Genomic DNA, 23044 nt, shown 5'->3' on the forward strand with positions numbered 1-23044 from the left:
AAAAAAAAAAAAAAAAAAAAAAAGAAAATAAATAAAAAGAAAAAAAGTAACTGTTTTCCAGCCTTTTCTTTCATTTTAATGAAGCCAGAATAACTTTGATACTAAGATTTGATGAGGGAATTATAAGACAGTGAAAATATAGGTCAGTCTTTCTTATAAATATAGACTTAAAAATGACACTACAATGAATCAACTTGTACATAAATCAAGCTGGTTATTCCTGTTATGATTTTTATTTAGAATACATTCTCTGAAGTAGAGTGTGTGGGTGCAAAGATGTGTGAATGGCTGGAGGTCGTGCGTGCCAGTGAGTCTGAGTTGCATGCCGGCGTAACTGCCACCCACTGGGGTAAGGATGGACAGGAGTGAGGAGCTTTGTCAAAGCAGGGGGTCTGGAGGTCATTTTAGGCCATGGGGACCTGCTTGATGCAGCTAACCAGATACTAGAACCAGAGCCTGTCAGGGGGCAGGGCTGTCCTCCCAGCCGGAAGCAGAGCGAGGGAGCAGGGAACTGGGATTTGCACCCTCTCCGCCAGTACCTTCTCATGGATGACTGAGAGGTACCAGGGCATCCTCTTTCTCGAGCAGCTCTGGGATGCGACTGAGCTGCTGCTGACCGGACTCAAAGTCTGAGATTTGCTCTTCTTCCTCAAGTAATTGAACTCGCAGGCGCTCTTACTGAAGGGAAGGAGGTGCCCTGTGGTGATAGCAGAGGCCGAATGAGAAACAAGACCCTTCCCTGCCGAGCTCCTCTGGCCTCTTGGATGACGATGTCCACCCTTCTGAGACTTCCCTCGGAAACCCCTGTCTGCCCAGACGGACTCCGATCTGTCTCCTAGCTCTTGTCACCTCACTTTGAGGACACACTGGGCGCCCACACCCAGCCCAGTGCGTGTGCTGAGGGAGTGAAGGAAGGTGTGGAAGCTCCGGCCGAGACACCCAGGACAGAGCAGCCAGAGCTGGGAGTCGGAACAAGGGGGTCATCCTGATGCTGTCCCTGCACACCTGGTTGCTTGTCCCCTCCTGGGGCCTTAGTTTCCCCACCTTTTTTTTTTTTCTTTTTGAGATGGAGTCTCACTCTGTCTCCCAAGCTGGAGTGCAATGGCACGATTTCAACTCACTGTAACCTCTGCCTACCAAATTCAAGCAATTCTCTGCCTCAGCCTCCCGAGTAGCTGGGATTACAGGCGCCCGCCACCATGCCCGGCTAATTTTTTTTTTTTTTTTTTTTTTTTTGTATTTTTAGTAGAGACGGGGTTTCACCAGCTTGGCCAGGCAGGTCTTGAACTCCTGACCTCATGATCCACCCACCTCGGCCTCCCAAAGTGCTGGGATTACAGGCGTGAGCCACTGTGCCCAGCCCAGTTTCTCCATCTTTAAACTGAGGGGAGGGAGGGGATTCTCCACCTTCCTGAGCCTCAGGGCAGCTGGTCACTGCAGACTCTAGGTTTCCTCCAATTAAGGCAAGAAAGGAAACTCGGTGCTGTGAATTTCCTCTTGGTAAATGGAAACGGGCACACCTGTCTGCGGGAACAGTGTCCTGAGGGGTCTCTACCCACGGTGAGGGATGCACCCATCAGCCTCTGGGTAAGGGCCGAGGGGACAAAACTTTCAACTACAATTTTTCCTAAAGACAAGGGGCCATGGTCCTGGGGGGACTGCAGCCTAAGCTGTCAGGCAAGGCAGGGCTAGTTCTGCATAAGGGAGCCCGGGGGCCTTTCTGTGTGACTCCTCAGGAGGCAGGCAGTCCTGGAAGGGAATTCCACATGGCATAAGCAATGACCCTGCAAGAAGCAGGCCTCGAGCTCAGGGGCCCAGCAGGTGCAGGCAGAGGCCCTAGGGGTTCCCTCACCATCCAGGTTCATATCCGAACCCTGCCTGGCCAAGAGCAGGTCCCGGGTGCCCCTCCAGGTCTCTGAGCCGTTGTCAATCTCCCCGGACAAATCGGCCTCGGTGGGTGAACCTGCAGAGTGTTAAAGATGCCATCTGGTGACTGCTGTGGTCTCATCTCCCCAAGAACTCCAGGGCAGACTCTTATTTATCCTTAAGTACCAGGGAGGGGCACAGGTAGCTTTTTCTAATGGATGCATGGGACTGAGCAAGGGGCTGAACCAAAGGGTGGGCTTCATCCTCCTGCCTGCCTTGGTGTCTCCGCCTCAACAGACCCGAGTGTGGCTGATTTTCTCTAGTTGATGCCCCCTGTCCCCTGGAGGGCAGACCCCACTTTCCTTCGGTAAAAACATGCCCTCCTAAAGGTTGAACAGAAGCTCCCCCACCTCCAGACCAGCCCATCCAAGGCAGACCCTGTTTCCCCTAAACCATCACAAAGCGCCCCAATGGCAACTGCCTATGAGCAGTATGTGGACGCAGACCCCACGCCCAGGACACCATGCAGCCCCTCAGCCTCCCCAGAGACCTGCCCACAACAATCCCTGGTCCTGGAGCCCTGGCCGCTGCGGAGACCCTCTTGCTGAGGCGGAGGGGGGCCTGAAGCCTAGAAAGGTGGGGGCCCTGCTTCTGCCTGATGCCGGCTGAGATTCGTGGACAGCACGGGACCCCCTCCCCACAACCCCCACCTTGGCTTGGCTACTGGTCACAGGAATTCAGCTCAAGCTCACCATCCCTAAGGTGTCTTGTGTGGGGACATGGAACCAGTCCAAGTCCAGGAGCAGATGCTGGGATAAAGCCTTGGCTCTGGGCAGCGTCCCCCAGGTGACCACGGAGCTCGGCAGCTGCCTGCTCTGAGCCTCCTGTTCTCATCGGAGCAGTGAGGGGTTGGACCGGACAGCTGCTGGGGCTCCCCAGGGGCTCTGTCCCTAGTGAGCTATCTGGCTTTATGGGATTCTTTCCTGAAGCTGCCAGAATCTTCAACCATCTCCACTCCCCTAGCCCCTGACCCTACTGAATTTTTAGTGGGTGAGACAATAGAAAAGCAAGAAGTCTGGGGAGACAAATCATAATCACAGTGGCCAGGAGAAGCGGGCCTCCCTCCACCTGCAGCCTCACTGCTGCCCTGGCTCCCTGTGCACAGGGCGGGTTTCAAAAGCAGCAGCTGGGGCCACCGTGGAGGCCAACTCTGGTGGCTGCTCACAGACTGATGGGTGCAGCAAGTCCTCCCCCGGCCCCTCGACTCTGACAGGCAGTTTCACAGGCGGCCCTGGTGGGGGGGCTCTTACCACAGTGGGACATGGATGTGGCCCTGGTCCTGAACTGGGGGCAGTCAGGACGCCTGGGGAAGACCCTTCGAAGTTCCTCCATTTTGGACATGAAGCTGGTGAGGCTGGTGGCATCCTTGGGTTCACTCTGGCAGAGCGGGGAAAATAAGACAGGTGCAGAAGGCCCCTGACTCTAGGCCAGTCCATCCAAGGGCAGACCCTGCTTCCCTAAACCATCACCAGTCACCCCAATGGCAGGTGCCTGTGAGCAGTATGTGGACGCAGAGCCCCGCCCAGGTGCCTGTGAGCAGTATGTGGACGCAGAGCCCCGCCCAGGACACCGTGCTGCCCCTCAGGCCTCCCCAGAGACCTGCCCACAACCTCCTTGCTCTGGAGCTCTGGCTGCCCACCAAGAGCCTCTTGGGGACCCTGAGGCCTAGACAGATGGGGGCCCTGCTTCTGCCTGACTGCGGCTGAGATTCACGGACAGGCTCCCCCACACCCACACATGCTGCTGGTCATGGGCACTAAGCTACTCTCCCACTGGGGTTGAAAGGGCCTGCGTGTGTGCAGGCTGCAGCGGTGTGTCCCCTCCGTCCCCTCTCCAGCACACTGGATACTCAGCAAGAGCCACGCAGACCCACTTCAGGGACCATAACCTGGCCGGGTGCGGTGGCTCACGCCTGGAATCCCAGCACTTTGGGAGGCCAAGGTGGGCGGATCACCTGAGGTTGGGAGTTCAAGATCAGCCTGACCAACATGGAGAAACCCTGTCTCTATCAAAAACACACACACACACACACACACACACACACACACACACACAAAGTTAGCCGGGTGTCGTGGCACATGCTTGTAATCCCAGCTACTTGAGAGGCTGAGACTGGAGAATCACTTGAACCCGGGAGGCAGAGGTTGTGGTGAGCCGAGATCGCGCCATTGCACTCCAGCCTGGGCGACAAGATTGAAACTCCATCTCAAAAAAAAAAGAAAAAGAAAAAAGAAAAAAAGAAACCACAGTCCACTAGGTCCAGGCAATGCATTCACCCAGGAAGCTGCCAGGAGCCGGGGTGACCATCTGGGGCTCCCCTAATACACAGTGGCACAGTGTACCTGCCTGGCTGAGGTCGCCTTCCACATTATCTCCCCTTCACTCTCCTTTTCAAGATGCACGTCAGGAGTCTTGGGGCAAACTATGCATCTTCTCCCCTTGGCCAACCAGAGCACCGGGAGCCAAGGTCTGCAAGAGGGGAGGACCAGCCAAAGCAGCTAACCCAGAAGAAGCCAGTGGCACATGGGGACTAAGGCACCAGGCCCTTCAGAAAGGGAGAGGACCTCAGGGCTCTTTCCACCACTAGCACTCAATTCGTTGCCTGCCTGGAATCTCCCTTTGGTAACCCATCAGCAGAAGGCCTGTGGAATGCTTTGTGGGCTGACAGCTCTATGGGTCCTTGGGGAGAAGGAGAAGCAGGTCACCACAAGGCCCGTGGCAGTCCTCCTCCCAGGACCCCATACCGTCTTCCTGTAGTAGCGGCTGATGGTCTGGACTGACTTGCTGAGCGTGTGTGGCTTTTGGTGCAGTTTCCATTCTGGGCACTGGGCGTCCCGGCTGGCCATGTTCTGGAGGAGCATCATGCCCCTGGCCATCGAGCTGGACATCAAACTGTGCCTCTCAGATGGGCTGGCCTTCTTAGGTAACATGAGGCAAAGACCAAGTGAGCTTTGCTGCCTGAATGTGGACCTGAATGAGGACAGGCCCAGCTATTCCCGTGGATCTCTCTTCAGCCTGGCGTGAGGCGTTGAGGGGAAAATGGCCTCGAACATGAACCTGCTAGCTGGTCCAGTGGGAGGAGATCGGCTTCCAGAGCTCCAGGTCCTGTAGGTTCCTGGGAGCAGTGGTGGCATCACAGATGTCTCCATAGAAACCGTTATGCAGAGGCCGGGCGCGGTGGCTCAAGCCTGTAATCCCAGCACTTTGGGAGGCCAAGATGGGTGGATCACGAGGTCAGGAGATCGAGACCATCCTGGCTAACACGGTGAAACCCCGTCTCTACTAAAAATACAAAAAACCAGCCGGGCGAGGTGGTGGGCGCCTGTAGTCCCAGCTACTCGGGAGGCTGAGGCAGGAGAATGGCGTAAGCCCGGGAGGCGGAGCTTGCAATGAGCTGAGATCCGGCCACTGCAGTCCAACCTGGGCGATACAGTGAGACTCCATCTCAAAAAAAAAAAAAAAAAAAAAAAAAAGAAACCGTTATGCAGCAAAAGGGACCCACGGCTGGATGCGCTGGAGGCCAGTGCTCTGACATCAGGTTTTGGGAAGAGCAAAGCTCAATACTGAAGGTTGGCTTCTGGGCTGGGTGTGGTGGCTCAATCCTGTAATCCCAGCACTTTGGGAGGCCCAGGTGGGAGGAATGCTTGAACCCAGGAGTTAATTTTTTTTTTTTTTTTAATTAGCCAGGCATGGTGGCACACACCTGTAGTCCCAGCTCCTCAGGAGGCTGAGGTGAGAGGATCACCTGAGCCTGGGGAGGTCGAGGTTGCAGTGAGCTGTGTTCGCGTCACTGCACTCCAGCCTGGGCTACAGAGTGAGACCCTATCTCAAAAAAAAGTAAAGAAAAGGAAAAAAGAAAAGTCAGCTCCCAAGGACACAGGAGTCCAGCTCAAATCTGTCTCCACGTGCTGGCCTGAAGACAGTAATTGTATTAGAAAAGGTTTAGGGGGTGGGTTCTGAGATTAGAACCATTTGGCCAAGAAATTCCTAGAAGACAGAGAGAAGTCTGGCTCCCTGGGAATGATTTTCCAGGCTTCAAATGCCTACCTCAGGACATCTTTTCAGGAGAGAAAGACAAAACCCCTACTTTCAGAAGCCTTGATTGGGGTCTGAGTGGGAAGAAAGGCTTCTCTGCTTGCTGACTGAAGGAAGTTTGAAGGGAGGCTGCCCCTCCACACCTGTGGGTATTTCTCGTCAGGTGAAGATGAGAGACTGAGAAAAGAAATAAGACACAGAGACAAAGTATAGAGAAAGAACAGTGAGCCCAGGGGACTGGCACACTCAGCATGCAAGGACTTGCACTGGCGCTGGTCTCTTGAGTTCCTTCAGTATTTATGGATCCCTGTTTTTACTATCTTGGTGAGGGGAGTGTGGCAGGGCAACAGGGTGATGGTGAGGAAAAGGTCAGCAGGGAAACATGTGAGCAAAGGAATCTGTGTCATGAATAAGTTCAAGGAAAGGTACTGTGCCCGGATGTGCATGTAGGCTAGATTTATGTTTCACTTTACACAAACAGCGTAGCAAAGAGTAACAGAGCAGTATTGCTGCCAGCATATCTCGCCTCCAGCCACAGGGCGGTTTTCGCCTGTCTCAGAATAGAACGAATGGTCAGCTTTACACTGAGACATTCCATTCCCAGGGACGAGCAGGAGCTAGAAAGCTTCCTCTTATCTCAACTGCAAAGAGCCCCCCCTCTTCCTCTTCTCCTCCTCAGCACAGACCCTTCATGGGTGTCGGGCTGGGGGATGTAGGGTCTTTGCTTTCCCACGAGGCCATATCTCAGGCTGTCTCAGTGGGGGCAGACCTTGGACAATACCTGGCTTTCTCGGGCAGAGGTCCCTGTGGCTTTCCACAGTGCACTGTGCCCCTGGTTAATAGAGAATGGAGAAAGGCAATGACTTTTACCAGGCATCCTGCCTGCAAACATACTGTTAACAAGGCACATCCTGCACAGCCCTAAATCCATTCAACCTTGATTCCATACAGCACATGTTTCTGTGAGCACAGGGTTGGGGCTAAAGTTACAGATGAACAGCATCTCAAAGCAGAACAATTTTTCTTAGTACAGATCAAAATAGAGTTTCTTGTGTCTTCCTTTTCTGCACAGACAGTTACAATCTGATCTTTCTTTTCCCCATAGAAATTCATGACCCCATCCTTTCCAATATGACTTTATAAAAAATATTTACCATCCAAAAATCTCTTTCAGTTTTTTGCATCTAAATATAAAAGTACAAAACAAGCCTAGTATATATTTGAATTTTTTACCTACAGTCATATACCAAATAATGAAATTTTGGTCAATGATAGACCAAATGACAGACCAATACAATGGCAGTGTCTTAGGAGTCTAATACTGTATTTTGGCTGGGCGTGGTGGCTCACACCTGTAATCCCAGCACTTTGGGAAGCTGAGGCGGGCGGATCACAAGGTCAGGAGATCGAGACCATCCTGGCTAATATGGTGAAACCCCGTCTCTACTAAAAATACAAAAATTAGCTGGGCATGGTGGTGGGCGCCTGTAGTCCCAACTACTCGGGAGGCTGAGGCAGGAGAATGGCGTTAGCCCAAGAGGCGGAGCTTGCAGTGAGCCCAGATTGCACCACTGCACTCCAGCCTGGGCGACAGAGCAAGACTGTGTCTCAAAAAAAAAAAAAAAAAAAAAAAATAATAATCTAATAGTGTATTTTCACTGTACCTTTTCTGTGTTTAGGCATGTGTAGATACACACATACCGTTGTGTTCCAACTGCCTATAGTACTCAGGAACATGCTGTACAGGTTTGCAGCCTAAGCAACAGGTATAGCATATAGCCTAGGTGTGGACTAGGCTGTAAACCACCTACGTTTGTGTGAGCACACAGTATGATTCTGCAGGATGATGAAATTAATTGCCTAATGATGCACTTCTCAAAACATATCCCTGTTATTAAGTGACACATACTGTATTTTAATAAGAAATAAAGGGCCGGGCGTGGTGGCTCACGCCTGTAATCCCAGCACTTTGGGAGGCCGAGACGGGCGGATCACGAGGTCAGGAGATCGAGACCATCCTGGCTAACACGGTGAAACCCCGTCTCTACTAAAAAATACAAAAAAAAACTAGCCGGGTGAGGTGGTGGGCGCCTGTATTCCCAACTACTCGGGAGGCTGAGGCAGGAGAATGGCGTGAACCCGGGAGGCGGAGCTTGCAGTGAGCTGAGATCCGGCCACTGCACTCCAGCCCGGGCAACAGAGCGAGACTCCGTCTCAAAAAAAAAAAAAAAAAAAAAAAAAAAGAAATAAAGCACTTTTACCGGCCTCAAATACTGAGAAAGAATGCTTGCTTTGCCAATTTCTCTTCTGGCAATTATTTTGTAGTCTTCCATATGCAATTTCTAATTGTTCTGGGGACTTGGACCACAGGAAATGTTATCACATTGGCCTGAGGTCCAGCATGTTTGAAAATCACATGTATTGTGCTTTGCTTTTACATTGGTCTCTGAAATGCTGTTCAACAGACTCCTCGTCTATTAAAACACTCAAGTCGATTTCTGGTTCAGTTACCAGAAACTCATGGTGACAGTCTGATTGATAGAGAAGCCAATATTAAATAGAAAGCTTATCTTGGGACCGACATTCAATGTATACAAACAAATCAAAGCTTCTTGTCTTGTCACTTCGTGTGAAAATGGCTAGATTTCCCCCAGATCTAGAAGGTATGTTTGGAGTTGGATTAAATGCAGGCCAGTGGCTGTGGGCGGAGGATTACCTAGGTGCTGAGGCAAGAAACTGAAGGCACAAACTGTTTCAGTATAATAAAGAAAATAGAATAAGGATAGTCATAATACAAATTATAGAGATGATCATGAACAATTATCAATCATTATTATAAACATTTTAGTCATTAGCTTTTAATATTACCCTTTGTTGCATCACTAACATAACTTAGAAGTAACCGGCAGGTATAGGGTCAGGTACTGAAGGGATATTGTGAGAAGTGACCTAGAAGGCAAGAGGTGAGCCTTCTGTTACGCCTGCAATAAAAGCCGCTTGAGGGCTCCTTGGTCAAGTGGTAACGCCAGTGACTGGGAAGGCACCTGTTACTTAGCAGATCACCAAAGAAGTCTCCTTTCCTTGGAGGAGTCAGGGAACACTCTGCTCCACCAGCTTCTTGTGGGAGGCTGGATATGATCCAGGCCTGCCCGCAGTCACCCAGAGGCCTAAACCCCTCCCTGTGGTGCGGTGCTTCAACGGTCACGCTCCTTGTCCACGTTCATGCTCCTCCCGTACTCCTGGTTCCTCTTTGGAGTTCGTAGTAGATAGAGGTAGAAGAAATAGTGAAAGTCTTAAAGTCTTTGATCTCTCTTATAAGTGCAGAGAAGAAAACGCTGACGTATGCTGTCTCATCTCTCTGCTTGGGCTACCTAAAAGGGAAGGGCTCACTATTCTGTAATCACATGACTTGCTTCACCTTGTCAATCACTTGGAAGATTCACCCTCCTTACCCTGCCCCCTTGTCTTGTATGCAATAAATATCAGTGAGCCCAGCCGTTTGGGGCCACTACTGGTCTCCGCGTCTTCATGGTAGTGGTCCCCCGGGCCCAGCTGCTTTCTCTTTATCTCTTTGTCTTGTACCTTTATTTATTACAATCTCTCATCTCTGCACACGGAGAGAACACCCGCTAAGCCCCGTAGGGCTGGACCCTACAAGTGGCACCTGAAAATGTATCTGGGAAGCGAGGCAGCCCTGGAAGTCTGGCCATTGCAGGGGGCAAGGTGTGTGTGTGTTAGCTACAGGTATCTCCTGCTGCGTCCTCATTTCCCAGAGCAAGGAGTGGGTGGGCCAGTGTGAAGTGAGGTTGGAGTGTGAAAGGCACACGTGCATCTATTTGCTACCTAGGCCTAGGGGTCGTGTGAGCTCGGCATCCCTCGCCTGGGCCCACACCTCCCACAGGTGTTGTGTCTTTGTACTCACGGAAAAGCAGCCTGGGCCTTCAGGGTCTTTACTGATAAAACTTGCGCCTTTAGTCCCAGCTACTCGGGGGGCTGAGGCAGGAGAATCGCTTGAACCCGGGAGGCAGAGGTTGCAGTGAGCCGAGATAATGCCACTGCACTCCCACCTGGGTGATAGAGGGAGACTCAGTCTCAAAAAAACCCAAAACCCAAAAACCAAAAACAAAACAACAAAAACTGAGTGGAAAGTCAAATACTAACAAGCCTAAGAATTTTGGTTACTGTAAAAAAAAAAAAAAGTTGTAAATTGCAAAGTCAATTTTATTTTCTTAATAAGAAAAGAAAACCCTCCTGCCAATCGGGGAAATCCTGTGGGGATAGTGACTCCACTTGGAGATAACGAGCCCAGAGAAACCGCCTAAGGTGGGGCGGTCAGCACGTGAGTGCAGGTGCATCTGGGACCCGTCAGATCTCTACGCCCCTCGCAGGCTCCGCCCCCACGCCCAAGATCCCGCCCCTCGGCCGGAGCCCCGCCCCGCGCCCTGAACCTCCTTCGACTTGGCCCTGCCTCTGCGCGGAAGGTCCCACCCCTGACCTCGCCCCGCTCTGCCCCCCGCGCTTCCGGATCCGGGTTGTTGCGGGATCTCACGGGCTTTAAACTGCGGCGCCGCAGCACCCGGGTGCGGATCTCTAGATGGGAGCCGGGGATGGGCCGGTTGCCCGGCGGGTGGCAGTCGGAGCTGGCGGCGGCGGCAGCACGTTGCCGCCTCGGGCCCCGGAAACCTTCACCCCGCCGCCTACCCAGGCGGGCCGGCCCTGCCCGTCCACCGGCCGCCGAGAGTCCCCGGCCTTGGGCCCCCGGGGCCGCTGACTGGCCTCGGTCACCTCTCGGGGAAGACTCCCGCGTCTCCGTCTGCCCCCGCAGGAAGGGACCCTCTTCTCGCCCGCGAGGCTTCTCCAGGTGGGATCGCCCTGGCCCCCGGCCCTCAGGGACCCGCCCCCTCCGAGCTTCCGCCGCCCCTCGGAGACCACTCCAGCTCGGAGGGACCCACTCCAGCCACCGCCGCACGCGGGAGCGCTCATCCTTCCCACCTGCCCCGTCCCTCCTCCTCCTCCTGGGGGACCACCAGAGACCACAGCTCCCCGCTCCCCAAGTGTGGGGCCTCCGACACGAACGCCTCTGCTCGCAGGGCGGTGAGCGCAGATCCCACGGGTCCCTCGGTCGGGGGTCAAGGCTGCCTCCGTTTCCATCCCGGACCCGACAATGGGCCGGAAAAAGAAGGCTTTACACGACTGCGCGGCGGAGTTCACCGACCTGGTGGTGAAGCAGCACCTGATTGAGCACAGTGGGTCTGGGGACACGTCTGCGGTGGAGACCCTTTACTGCAGGGCCTGCGAGCTGCCTATGCGCGTGCGGAGGGACCGCATCCTGGAGCACCGAGGGAGCACCTGTCCTCGGGCAGGCACTACAGGAACCGCAGACTCATCGGCAGCACGGCCTGCGGACGCCCATTCTCATGTAAGTGTCAGTGCCAACGCTGGTATTTCAGGAGACATCCCAACGGGCTGCCGGCTATATTAGGATTCTCTGCCCTGCAAAAGTTTCCAAAATATGTGGACAGGCCGCCTGATGACACTATGTTTACGGATCTGCTAGTGGCTTGCCCACTTGGGGAGTAACCCTGGGAAGTCTTGCAGTTTTGTTAAAGTGTGCGTGGCCACCTGAATGCTGCCTTATCACAAGCCAGATACATACTGGTCTGCAGGGTGACTCCCCACTCTTGATCCTCTGAGATGATTGTGAACTGGGTGCTGTAAGTCCTACCACTTTGCTTAAATGAATGTGTCTTTTGTCCAGCTCAGCCGCCTCGGATCTCACTGCCACCGGCCTTCCCGCACACCCTTGCCACCTGCCTTTGCCCCATCAGCCTCAGCCTCAGCTCATTCTCTCAGGCAGTCCCAGCATTGGCACGGTACCTCCTCCCGCCGTGGGCCGCACGTCTCTGCTCCCTGTCAACCCTACTGCCATCAGCATCACCACAAGTGACTTGTCTGCCCAGGAGGATGCAACACCATCTACCTCCACCGGCCACCTTTCGGTGTTTTCTGCTTTCCAAGTGAAGACACCAGCAGTGCCCCCAGAGCAGACCAGCCAGAGATTTTCCGAAGCCTCCCTCCCATAGGGTGCTCCGTGGAGGAGGCCTGAGATGCTCTCATGACTTTGGAGCCAGGGTGGCCGGCCACCTTGGCCTGGCCGTCTTTGGGGTGGGCTTTGGGAGCCCAGCACTGCTGCAGAGTGTGGTGGGTGAGAACGGCTGCTGCTTGCTGTACGTGGTGGAGGACCAGCTGTGTGGTGTGGAGTAAGCCTTCAGAGCTGAGCATTTGGCCAACACCAGAGTGGTTCGGGAACAGGATGCGGACATTTTCCTCAACGACCAGCGGTACAGTTTCACTTGTCAGCAGAGGTTCACGGAACACCTGCTGTGTGCCGGGCACTGTCCTGGGGGCTGGAGAAATGGCTCTGAATGCTGCAAAGCCCCCGTCCTTGTGCTGCTGAATTGGGTGCAGAGGCAGATGAGTAGATCTCAATACATCAGTAGCAATAAACTCAGTGGAGAGAACTCATGCCGTTGGGAGAGGGAGGCTGGTGGGAGTGCTGTTTTAGGTGAGATGGCTGGGGAAGACTCTGAGGAGGGGGCATTGGAGCAGGGACCTAGGTGGGTGAGTGAGATGGCCATGGGGGTATCTGGGGATGAGCACACTCTACAAAGAGGACACTGAGTCTTCTCCAGGTGTTGATGTAGCCGAGTGGCCGTACCGGCAGGAATGGAGTGAACTCAGGGTGAGGGCTGGGCAGTGAGGTCCCAGGCCCAAGGAGCCTGGGGGCCACCCAGAGGCTTTGAAAGCCACCAGGGGTTGGTTTGGTTTGAGCTCACACTCAGGGGGCGGAGGAGAAGGACGCAGGGACACCAGTGAGGGGTATTGTGGGGCCAGTGAGGCATGCTGGGCTTGGACCAGGGCAGCAGTGTGGCTGGATTTGGGATATTTTGAATGTGCAACCTTTGCGATGGGGTCCTGGCTTGCTCGCTTCACTGGAGCGGCTGGGTGTGACATGTCCACCCTGTTCAGGAGCAGTGTCTCCAGCAGCTGGAGCAACATCTATGCTTGCTGCCCACAGGGTGTGGACAACCACGGCAAGTAGACGGGCTCTGGGCAGCCACCCAGCCCCGGGGTCAGGTGCAGCCCGTGTTCAGGCCTGGGCTGGGCACTGCCTGGTGTTTCGCAGAGCTGGCCAGTGCTGCTCACAGGACAGGCCTGGCTCACCTTTGGCATGTCCAGGTTTGGACATGGTCTTAATAGCGTGGTAAGGGGAGAGTTTGACCCCAGCTTGTTAACATACGTGGAGGGCTCTGAACGTATCAGCTGGGCAGTGTTGTATCTCAGCAAAGCCCATTGTCACTGGAGAAGAATGTTCGTGAATGCTAACGCTTTGTGTGTGTTTTTGGAAAGTTGGCAAATTTTATTTTATTTATTTTTTGAGACGGAGTCTCACTCTGTCGCCCAGGCTGGAGTGCAGTGGCACAATGTCGGCTCACTGCAAGCTCTGCCTCCCGGGTTCAAGCGATTCTCCTGCCTGAGCCTCCAGAGTAGCTAGGACTACAGGTGTGCGCCACCACGCCTGGCTAATTTGTATTTTTAGTAGAGATGGGGTTTCACGGTGTTAGCCAGGATGGTCTCGATCTCCTGACCTCGTGATCTGCCTGCCTCGGCCTCCCAAAGTGCTGGGACTATAGGCATGAGCCACTGCACCCGGCCTGCAAATTTGAGTTTTCAGTTATCTTGTGTGGCATCTGCTTTAGGCAGGTTTGCACACTTCGCTCAGGTATCACATTCACAGAGTGCGCACATTCATACATGATACAGCAAAGTGCCCGAGTTGGTGTGTTTTTACAAACTGCACGCACCTGTGTGGCCGGGCTGGAGATCACAGTCCTCGGAAATCCCGGGCTCCTGTCCAGCCTACACCTGAGGCTGACCTCTGTAGGCTGAGGAAGGGAAGATAGACTCATTCTGAAGATCATTTTTTTGAAAGAGTCTTGCTTTGTCACCCAGGCTGGAGTGCAGTGGCGCGATCACAGCTCACTGCAGCCTCAACCTCCTGGGCTCAAGTGATCCTCCCACCTCAGCCTCCTGAGTAGCTGGGAATACAGGTGTGTAACACCAAGCTTGGCTAATTTTTTTTAGTGTTTTTTCTAGAGACTTGTTTTTGCCATGTTTCCCAGGCTGGTCTTGAACTCCTGGGCTCAAGGGATCCTCCTGCCTCAGCCAGACCTCAAAGTGCTGGGATTACAGGTGTGAGCCCCTGCACCTGACCCTGAGGATCTTAATAGAATTTGACTCACGGAAGCCTATTCTGTGACTTGGCTGGAATCTGTATTTTGTTTCTCAAAATTAGCAAGTCAAATTCTGAAGTAAGTCATACTGGAAATGTTTTCACAATTTACTTTGTTGAGGCCTTTTTCTTGTGTTATTCTTGTGCCTGAGATGGTTTGCAGAGTGGTGTTAGCAGCATGGATTTTGAAATGTTCTAGGTCTCAAAGCACGCTCTTAACATTCCGCTTTATTCCTGCAGCGTCTCTGGAGTAGTTGTGTGCTCCCCGCCGGTGGCAGCTTCTGAAATCGTGATGCATGCTCTCCAAGCAGGTATGGGCCGGGCCACTCTGTCCACCCTCGTGGTCACACACTTGTGTTTCTAGTCGGCAGTACCTGTCCGCTGATGTGGGCCGGTGTCTGGTGGGTTTGCATGAAAGGAAAAACTACTGGGAAGCCTGGGAAGGGCGCTGTGGTCTGGTTAGCGTTCCTGAATTGTGTTCTGGAAGATGTGGGCTCCTGGGAATGCTAATTGGTATCATACTGGGGAAGGGAGGGTTTGTTCTTCAGGACATTTGGGGAATAAAAACAAGAAGTTAAGTAGAAAAGGTAACTAACATGGCCTCCCCAACTTTATATGTTATATTTTTATACACCTAGAATCTGGCGTCTCCCAATCTCTGATGGAGTCTCACTGTGTCCCCCAGGCTGGAGCGCAGTGGTGCGATCTCGGCTCACTGCAACCTCCACCGCCGGGTTCAAGCGATTCTCCTGCCTCAGCCTCCGGAGTAGCTGGGACTACAGGCGCATGCCACCACGCCAATCATTTTGTGTGTCTGTTATCTGTTACTGTTTTGGTTTAATTGTGGTAAAATCCACATAAAATGTACTTTTTTTTTTTTTTGGAAATGGGGTCTTGCTCTGTCACCCAGGCTAGAGTGCAGCGGCACGATCTCAGCTCACTGTACCCTCAACCTCCCAGGTTCAGGCAATCCTCCTGCCTCAGCCACCCCAAATAGCTGGGACTGCAGGCGTGTGCCACCACGCCTGGCAAATTTTTATTTTTTGTGTAAAGATGGGGTTTCATCGTGTTGCCCAGGCTGATCTCGAACTCCTGAGCATAAGTGATCCTAAAGGAGGCTGCCCCTCCACACCTGTGGGTATTTCTTGCAAGGTGGAGACGAGAGACTGAGAAAAGGAAATAAGACACAGAGACAAAAGTATAGAGGAAGAAAAGTGGGTCCAGGGGACTGGCGCTCAGCAAGTGAGGATAGGCACTGGCGCTGGTCTCTTAAGTTCCCTCGATATTTGTTGATCACTATCTTTACTATTTTGGTGAGGGGAATGCGGTGTGACTATAGGGTGATGGTGGGGAGAGGGTCAGCAGGAAAACGTGTGAACAAAAGACTCTGTCATAAATAAGTTTAAGGAAAGGTGCTGTGCCTGGATGTGCACGTAGGCCAGATTTACGTTTAACTTTACACAAACATCTCAGCGCAGTAAAGAGTAGCAAAACAGTATTGCCGCCAGCATGTCTCACCTCCAGCCATAGGCGGTTTTCTCCTATTTTAGTAAATAGAATGAATGATCGGGTTTTACACCGAGACAGGGACAAGCAGGAGGTAGATGCCTTCCTCTTATCTCAACGGCACAGAGGCCTTCCTCTTGCACTTCTCCTCCTCAGCACAGACCCTTTGTGGGTGTCAGACTGGGGGACTGTAAGGTCTTTCCCTTCCCATGAGGCCTTATCTTAGGCCGTCTCAGTGAGGGGGGAACCTGGACAATACCCAGGCTTTCTTGGGCAGGGGTCCCTGTGGCCTTGCACAGTGCATTGTGTCTCTGGTTAATTGAGAATGGAGAATGGCGATGACTTTCACAAAGCATACTACCTGCAAACACATTTTTAACAAAGCACATCCTGCACGGCCCTAAATCCCTTAAACCTTGATTCCATACAGGATATGCTTTTGTGAGCACGGGGTTGGGACAAGAGTTACAGATTAACAGCATCTCAGAGCAGAACAATTTTTCTTAGTACAGATCAAAATGGAGTTTCTTATGTCTTCCTTATTCTACATAGACGCAGTTACAATCTGATCTCTCTTTTCCCCACATGATCCACCTGCCTTGGCCTCCCCAAATGCTGGGATTACAGGTGTAAGCCATCACGCCTGGCCTAATGTACCATGTTTGAGTGTAGAGTTCTGGACATCACGCCGGCCTAATGACCATTTTTTAAGCATAGAGTTTCCATGGCATTAAGTTCACACTGTTGTGTAGCCATCACCGCCCTGTCCATCTTCCCAAACTGACACTCCGGACCCATTAAATGGCAGCTCTCCTTTTTCCCTCCCCCAGCCCTGGTGACCCCCATTCTACTTTCTTTCCTTTTTTTTTTTTTTGAGATGCAGTTTCACTCGTGTTGCCCAGGCTGGAGTGCAATGGCACAATCTCAGCTCACCACAACCTCTACCTCCCGGGTTCAAGCGATTCTCCTGCTTCACCCTCCCAAGTAGCTGAGATTACAGGCATGCGCCACCACGCCCAGATAACTTTTTGTATTTTTAGTAGAGATGGGGTTTCTCCATGTTGGTCAGGCTGGTCTTGAACTCCTGACCTCAGATGATCCACCTGCCTTGGCCTCCCAAAGTGCTGGGATTACAAGCATAAGCCACTGTGCCCGGCCTCTACTTTCTGACTCTGGATTTGACTGCCCCAGGGACCCCACAGAAAAGGAATTGTGCGATCGTTGTCCTTTTGTGACTGGCCTATTTCACTCAGCACAGAGCCCTCAGGGTTCATCTGTGTGGTGGTGTGTGGCGGCATTTCCTACCTCTTTAAGGCTGAAGAGTCATCGTGCTGTGGACATAGCACACTTTGTTCCTCCACTCGTCTGTAGGTGGACGCTGGGGTTGTTTCCACTGTTTGGCTCGTGTGAGTAATGCTGTGAATACAGGCGTGCAGCTCTGTCTCTTGGAGACTTCCCATGCTGTTTGACCTTTGTGTCGGTTCCAGGGGGCACCAGTGTGGGAAGCAGAAGCTGCTGAGGTGAACCACTGCAGAGAGGATCATTGGAAGGACCGGTGACAGGGCTGTAGGTGGGGTGGCTGCAGAATGCACCTCTGCTGTGTCCAGGAACACAGGCAGCAGGAGGCTGCTGCCGGGACTGTTGGTTTTGAGAGCCACAGCCCGGGGCCAGGACAGCACAGCTGCTTTGAGGGCAGTTGGTTACAGACACTGGGGTGCTGTGGAGGTGACTCCATCCTCCTCTGAACTGCCTTGGCACTTGTGTCCAGCATCAGCCTCTTGTTCCTCCACTGGGCCCTCTGCCCTCTCACCAGTTCCACCTCAACTTGATTGCCGTTGCTGTCTGCTGGGTCTGGAATGAGGTTGCGGGAGTCCTCCAGCTTGTTCAAAATTGTTTTGGCTGTTCTAGAACTTTTGCCTTTCCATATACGTTTTTGAGTCCCCTCGTTGGTTTCCACAACTAACATCCTGCTGGGATTTCAGCTGGAGTTGCGTTGGGTCTGTAGAATTGCCTGGGAAGAATGGACATCTTCACAGAGAGTTGCCATATCTCTGCATTTATTGAGGTCGTCTTTGGTTTCTGTGATTAGTGTTTTCAGTGTCCAGATCTTATGTACTTTTCAGTGTCCAGATCTTATGTTTGTTATTTTGATGCCTTTTTTTTTTTTTTTGAGATGGATCTACCCACCTTGGCCTCCCAAAGTGCTGGGATTACAGGCGTGAGCCACCGTGCCCAGCTAATTTTGTATTTTTAGTAGAGACATGGTTTCTCCACCTTGGTCAGGCTGGTCTCGAACTCCCAACCTCAGGTGATCTGCCTGCCTCGGCCTCCCAAAGTGCTGGGTTACAGGTGTGAGCCACCGTGCCTGGCCTATTTTGGTGCTTTTAAAAATGGTACTGTTTTAATTTTCTGTTTTCAGTTGTTCAGTGCTACTATCTAGAAATATGATTGACTTTTATATACTGACCTTGGGTTCTGTGACCTCACTAAGCTCATTTATTAGATTTCTTACATTGTTGTAGGCTTGTGATCTATGTTGGTGATCATCTTTCCTGTGCATAGTGACTACTTTCTTACTTTTACTCTCTCTCACCTGCCCGCCCTTCCTCCCTCCCTCCGTCCGTCCTTTCTTCCTTCCCTCCCTCTTGCCCTCCCCTTCCTTCCTTCCCAGTGTGCCTTTCTCTTTCTTGCCTAATTGCACTGGTGAGGACCTGCCATGTGATGTTGAATTAAGAGTTATAAGAGCCTTGTCTTGTTCTCAATCTTAGGGCGGAAGCATTCAGCCTTTCATTATAGGTCTGAGTTAACATACGTTCTGTTAGGTTGAGGAACTCACTTTCTGTTCCTAATTTGCCAAAAGTTTTTTTTTTTTTTTATTATTATGAATAGATGTTGACTTCAGTGAGTGCATTTTCTGCATCTGTTGAGATGATAAATGATTGATCTTCTGATGTTGAACCAACCTTGCGTTCCTGTGATAAGCCCTACTTGATCATGTTGTCTTTTTTTTTTCCTACATTGTTGGATTTGGTCTGCTAATTGTCATGCATGTCTGTGTGAAGAGACCACCAAATAGGCTTTGCATGAGCAATAAAGCTTTTTAATCACCTGGGTGAAGGCGGGCTGAGTCTGAAAAGAGAGTCAAGGAAGGGAGATAAGGGTGGGGCCGTTTTATAGGATTTGGGTAGGTAAAGGAAAATTACAGTCAAAGGGGGGTTGTTCTCTGGCGGGCAGGAGTGGGGGTCACAAGGTGCTCAGTGGGGAGCTTTTTGAGCCAGGATGAGCCAGGAAAAGGAATTTCACAAGATAATATCATTGCTTAAGGCAAGGACCGGCCATTTTCACTTCTTTTGTGTTGGAATGTCATCAGTTAAGGCGAGGCAGGGCATTTACACTTCTTTTGTGATTCTTCAGTTACTTCAGGCCATCTGGGCGTATGCGAGCAAGTCACAGGGAATGCGATGGCTTGGCTTGGGCTCAGAGGCCTGACATTCCTGCCTTCTTATATTAATAAGAAAAATAAAACAAAGCAAAAATTTTTTGGGGGGTGGTATGGAGAGAGAATGGGCTGTGTTTCTCAGGGCTGCTTCAAGCGGGATTAGGGGCAGCGTGGGAACCTAGAGTGGGAGAGATTCAGCTGAAGGAAGATTTTGTGGTAAGGGGTGATATTGTGGGGTCGTTAGAGGAAACATTTGTTGTATAGAATGATTGGTGATGGCCTGGATACGGTTTTGGATGAATTGAGAAACTAAACGGAAGATGAAAGGTCCGAATAAAACAAGGAGAAAAATGGGTATTAAAGGACTAAGAATTGGGAGGGCCCAAGACGTCCAATTGGAGAGTGCCCAAGGGGGTTCAGCGTAATTACTTCCTTGGTTGGCAAGTTTTTGGGCTCTATCCTTGAGTTTTTTTTACGTTGTCATATACCAGGCCAGATTGATTTAGGTAAAAACAACACTCTTCATTTAAGAACATACATGTTTGGACGAACGGAGGCAAGATGGTGCACTTCCGGGTTCTTCTTCACCACCAACTCTTACGGCGCACGCGAAAATGCAGCCGGCGCCCAGGGAGGGTGCAGACCAACTGGGCATGCGCCAGGTGACGTCAATCTGAAGAGACCAAGATTTACCTGGTCGCACCTGCGGAACGCCCCTGACACGCCCATGCCCCACCTATTGCCCTCCCACTCCTAGAAAAGCCGCTCTCCGCCATTGAGCCACGCGGCCTTCTCACAGCCCCGGCGGCCTTCTTGCAGCCCCACTCCTGTTGGGATGTCGGGACTGTGGGAAGTCCGTCCGAGAGCCCCACCGCGGGGGGACTCTGCCGGCCTCCTTCCCCGGAGGCCGACAGATTTCTCCCACACACCTTAGGTTACTAAAATAAACGTGCAGTTTTGCTGTTACACTTGCCTACCCGCTGGTTCTTTTGCACCCGCTCGGCTGGTCTTAGAAAAACAAGACAATACAGAGTCCTCCTTTTTCAGCAGTGAGTAAGTCTAGGCCTCGGCAGTTTTGGAGGACAGCTGCAGCTAAAGAGTCAACTTGGGCCTGGAGGACTGATAAAGTTTGTGATATGTCTGTGATGCCAGCAGAGAGGTCATCAGACAGGCTGCGGAAGGTCGTGACAGAGGTTGAAATGCCTGCTATTCCAGTACCGAGCAATAGTGGAGGCAGAAAGTCCTAAACCGACCAGCAAGGGAATTAGTGGAATAACCCTTTTTAGTCGTGTTGGTGTCATGAGGGGAACAGGGAGCTCTCTGGTCCCATTTACAAATTGAATTTTGGGAGTAAGGAAAACTAGTGTGCATGTGCCTGTCCAATTAGCAGGTAGACACATGTAGGTAGAGGATTCACAGAGGAAGAAGAGACCCTGTGTGAGGCAAAACTGGCGAAACCGAGGAATTATGTCTGACAGAAGGGAAGAAATGACCGCGGTGGCCTTCTCAGACCCTGTGGGAAAGGCTCTACTTATCCAGTGGAAGTGTCTACCTAGACTAAGAGGTATTTTAGTTTTCTGACATGTGAGTAAAGTCAGTTTGCCAGTCCTGGGCAGGGGCAAGTCCCCGAGCTTGATGTGTAGGAAAGGGAGGGGGCCTGAACAATCCCTGAGAGGTAGTAGAATAGCAGAGGGAACACTGAGAAGTGATTTCCTTTAGGACAGATTTCCACGATGGAAAGGAAATGAGAGGTTCTAAGAGGCCGGCTAGCGGCTTGTAACCTACATGGAAGAGGTTATGAAATGACGACAGAATAGAATGGGCCTGTGAGGCTGGAAGGAGATATTTCCCTTGGTCTAAGAACTATTTGCCTTGTGTGGGAAGAGATTGATAGGTGGAAGTTTCAGCGGGGGAGGAGGTGGGAGTGGCCTATGTGAAGGAGGAAAACTGCCTTGAGGGATAGAAGTTGGAACGCTAGCTGCTTAGCGATGTTTTGGGGAAGAAAATAGATTTTGGAAGTTATGAGAACTGTAGAGAGTTGAGCATAGTTTGTGATTTTTAGGGCCTCTAACAGTATTAAAGCAGTGGCAGCCGCTGCGTGCAGACATGAGGGTAAGGTCGTTTGGACAGAAAGGCTACAGGACGCGGTCCCGGCTCTTGTGTAAGAATTCTGTCCGTACTAACCATGCCTAGGAAGGAAAGGAGTTGTTTTGTAGAAGGGATTGGGATTTGGGAGATTAGCCGGACATGGATCAGCAGGGAGAGCACGTGTGTTTCTGTATGAGAATTATGCGGAGATAGGTAACAGATGAGGAAGAAATTTGGGCTCGAATGAAGTAATGGGGGCTGTGCGTGAGGCCTTGCAGCAGTACAGCCTAGGTAATTTGCTGAGCCTGATGGGTGTCAGGGTCAGTCTAAGTGAAAGTGAAGAGAGGCTGGGATGAAGGGTGCAAAGGAATAGTAACGAAAAGTATGTTTGAGATCCAGAACAGAATACTGGGTTGTGGAGGGAGGTATTGAGGATAGGAGAGTATATGGGTTTGGCGCTACGGGGTGGATAGGCAATAATTTGGTTGATAAGGTACAGATCTTGAACTAACCTGTAAGCCTTGTCTGGTTTTAGGACAGGTAAAATGGGGAAATTGTAAGGGGAGTTTACAGGCTTTAAAAGGCCATGTTGTAGCAGGCGAGTGATAACAGGCTTTAATCCTTTTAAAGCGTGCTGCGAGATGGGATATTGGCATTGAGCAGGGTAAGGGTGATTGGGTTTTAATGGGATAGTAATGGGCATGTGTTCGGTTGCCAGGGAAGGAGTAGAGATGTCCTATACTTGTGGGTTAAGGTGGGGGGATATGAGAGGAAGACGCAAAGGAGGCTTTGAACTGGGGGAAAAGGCAGCAATGAGGTGTGGCTGTAGCCTAGGAATAGTCAGGGAAGCAGATAATTCAGTTAAAATGTCTCGGCTTAATAAGGGAACTGGGCAGGTGGGGATAACTAAAAAGGAGTGTATAAAAGAATGTTGTCCAAGTTGGCACTAGAGTTGGGGAGTTTTAAGAGGTTTAGAAGCCTGGCTGTCAATACCCCCAACAGTTATGGAGGCAAGGGAAACAGACCCTTGGAAAGAAAGTAATGTGGAGTGTGCAGCTTCCGTATTGATTAAGAAGGGGACTGTAAGAGTTACCCAAAGCGTCAGTGATGGTCCAGGAGGCTTCCGAGGCGATGGGGCAGCGTCAGTCTTCAGCTGCTAAGCCGAGAAGGTCTGGGAAGGAGTCAGAGAGCCTGGGGCCAGAGCTCCAGGGGCTCTGGGAGTGGCTGCTGGGCGAGTTGAACAGTCCGATTTCCAGTGGGGTCCTGCACAGATGGGACACGGCTTAGGAGGAATCCTGGGCTGCGGGTATTCCTTGGCCCAGTGGCCAGATTTCCAGCACTTGTAGCAAGCTCCTCGGGGAGGAGGTTCTGGAGGAACCCCGGCAGCTGCGGTTCAGGTGTTTGGAGTTGTGTGCTGGAGATGGGGCTGGGGTTTGTCTCACAGTGGGGACAAGGAATTGCAACTCAGAAATAAGTTGGTACTTGGCTGCCTCTGCTCTATTATTGTACACCTTGAAGGCGAGGTTCATTAAGTTCTCTTGTGGGGTTTGAGGGCTGGAATTTAATTTTTGGAGTTTTATTTAATGTCAGGAGCAGATTGGGTAATAAAATAAAATGCATATTAAGAATAAGACGGCCTTCTGACCTTTCAGGGTCTAGGGCTGAAAAGTGTCTCAGGGTTGCTGCTAAACATGCCATGAACTGGGCTGCGTTTTTTTTTTTTTTTTTTTTTTTTTTTTTTTTTTTTTTTTTTTTTT

At 51.6% G+C, this 23044-nt stretch overlaps 1 protein-coding gene and 1 pseudogene across 2 annotated transcripts in view; one reads left to right on the forward strand and one right to left on the reverse strand.

The window, feature by feature from the left end:
- The window catches only part of CCDC27 (coiled-coil domain containing 27), a 23969-nt gene extending 18990 nt beyond the window's left edge, over positions 1–4979 (reverse strand). Inside the window, 4 exon segments of the mRNA XM_023215178.2 lie at positions 540–697; positions 1853–1963; positions 3177–3303; positions 4671–4979. Of these exon segments, the coding sequence (XP_023070946.1) occupies positions 540–697; positions 1853–1963; positions 3177–3303; positions 4671–4979 (705 nt within the window).
- A 6313-nt stretch (positions 4980–11292) lies between these two features.
- On the forward strand, positions 11293–19787 carry LOC111544597 (annotated as a pseudogene). The gene is made up of 3 exons (XR_004228660.1): positions 11293–12302; positions 14495–14565; positions 19731–19787. The product of XR_004228660.1 is annotated as a putative TP73 antisense gene protein 1 (transcript).
- Positions 19788–23044: the final 3257 nt, after the last annotated feature.

Source organism: Piliocolobus tephrosceles, chromosome 1, assembly GCF_002776525.5.
Source record: "Piliocolobus tephrosceles isolate RC106 chromosome 1, ASM277652v3, whole genome shotgun sequence".
NCBI lineage: Eukaryota > Metazoa > Chordata > Mammalia > Primates > Cercopithecidae > Piliocolobus > Piliocolobus tephrosceles.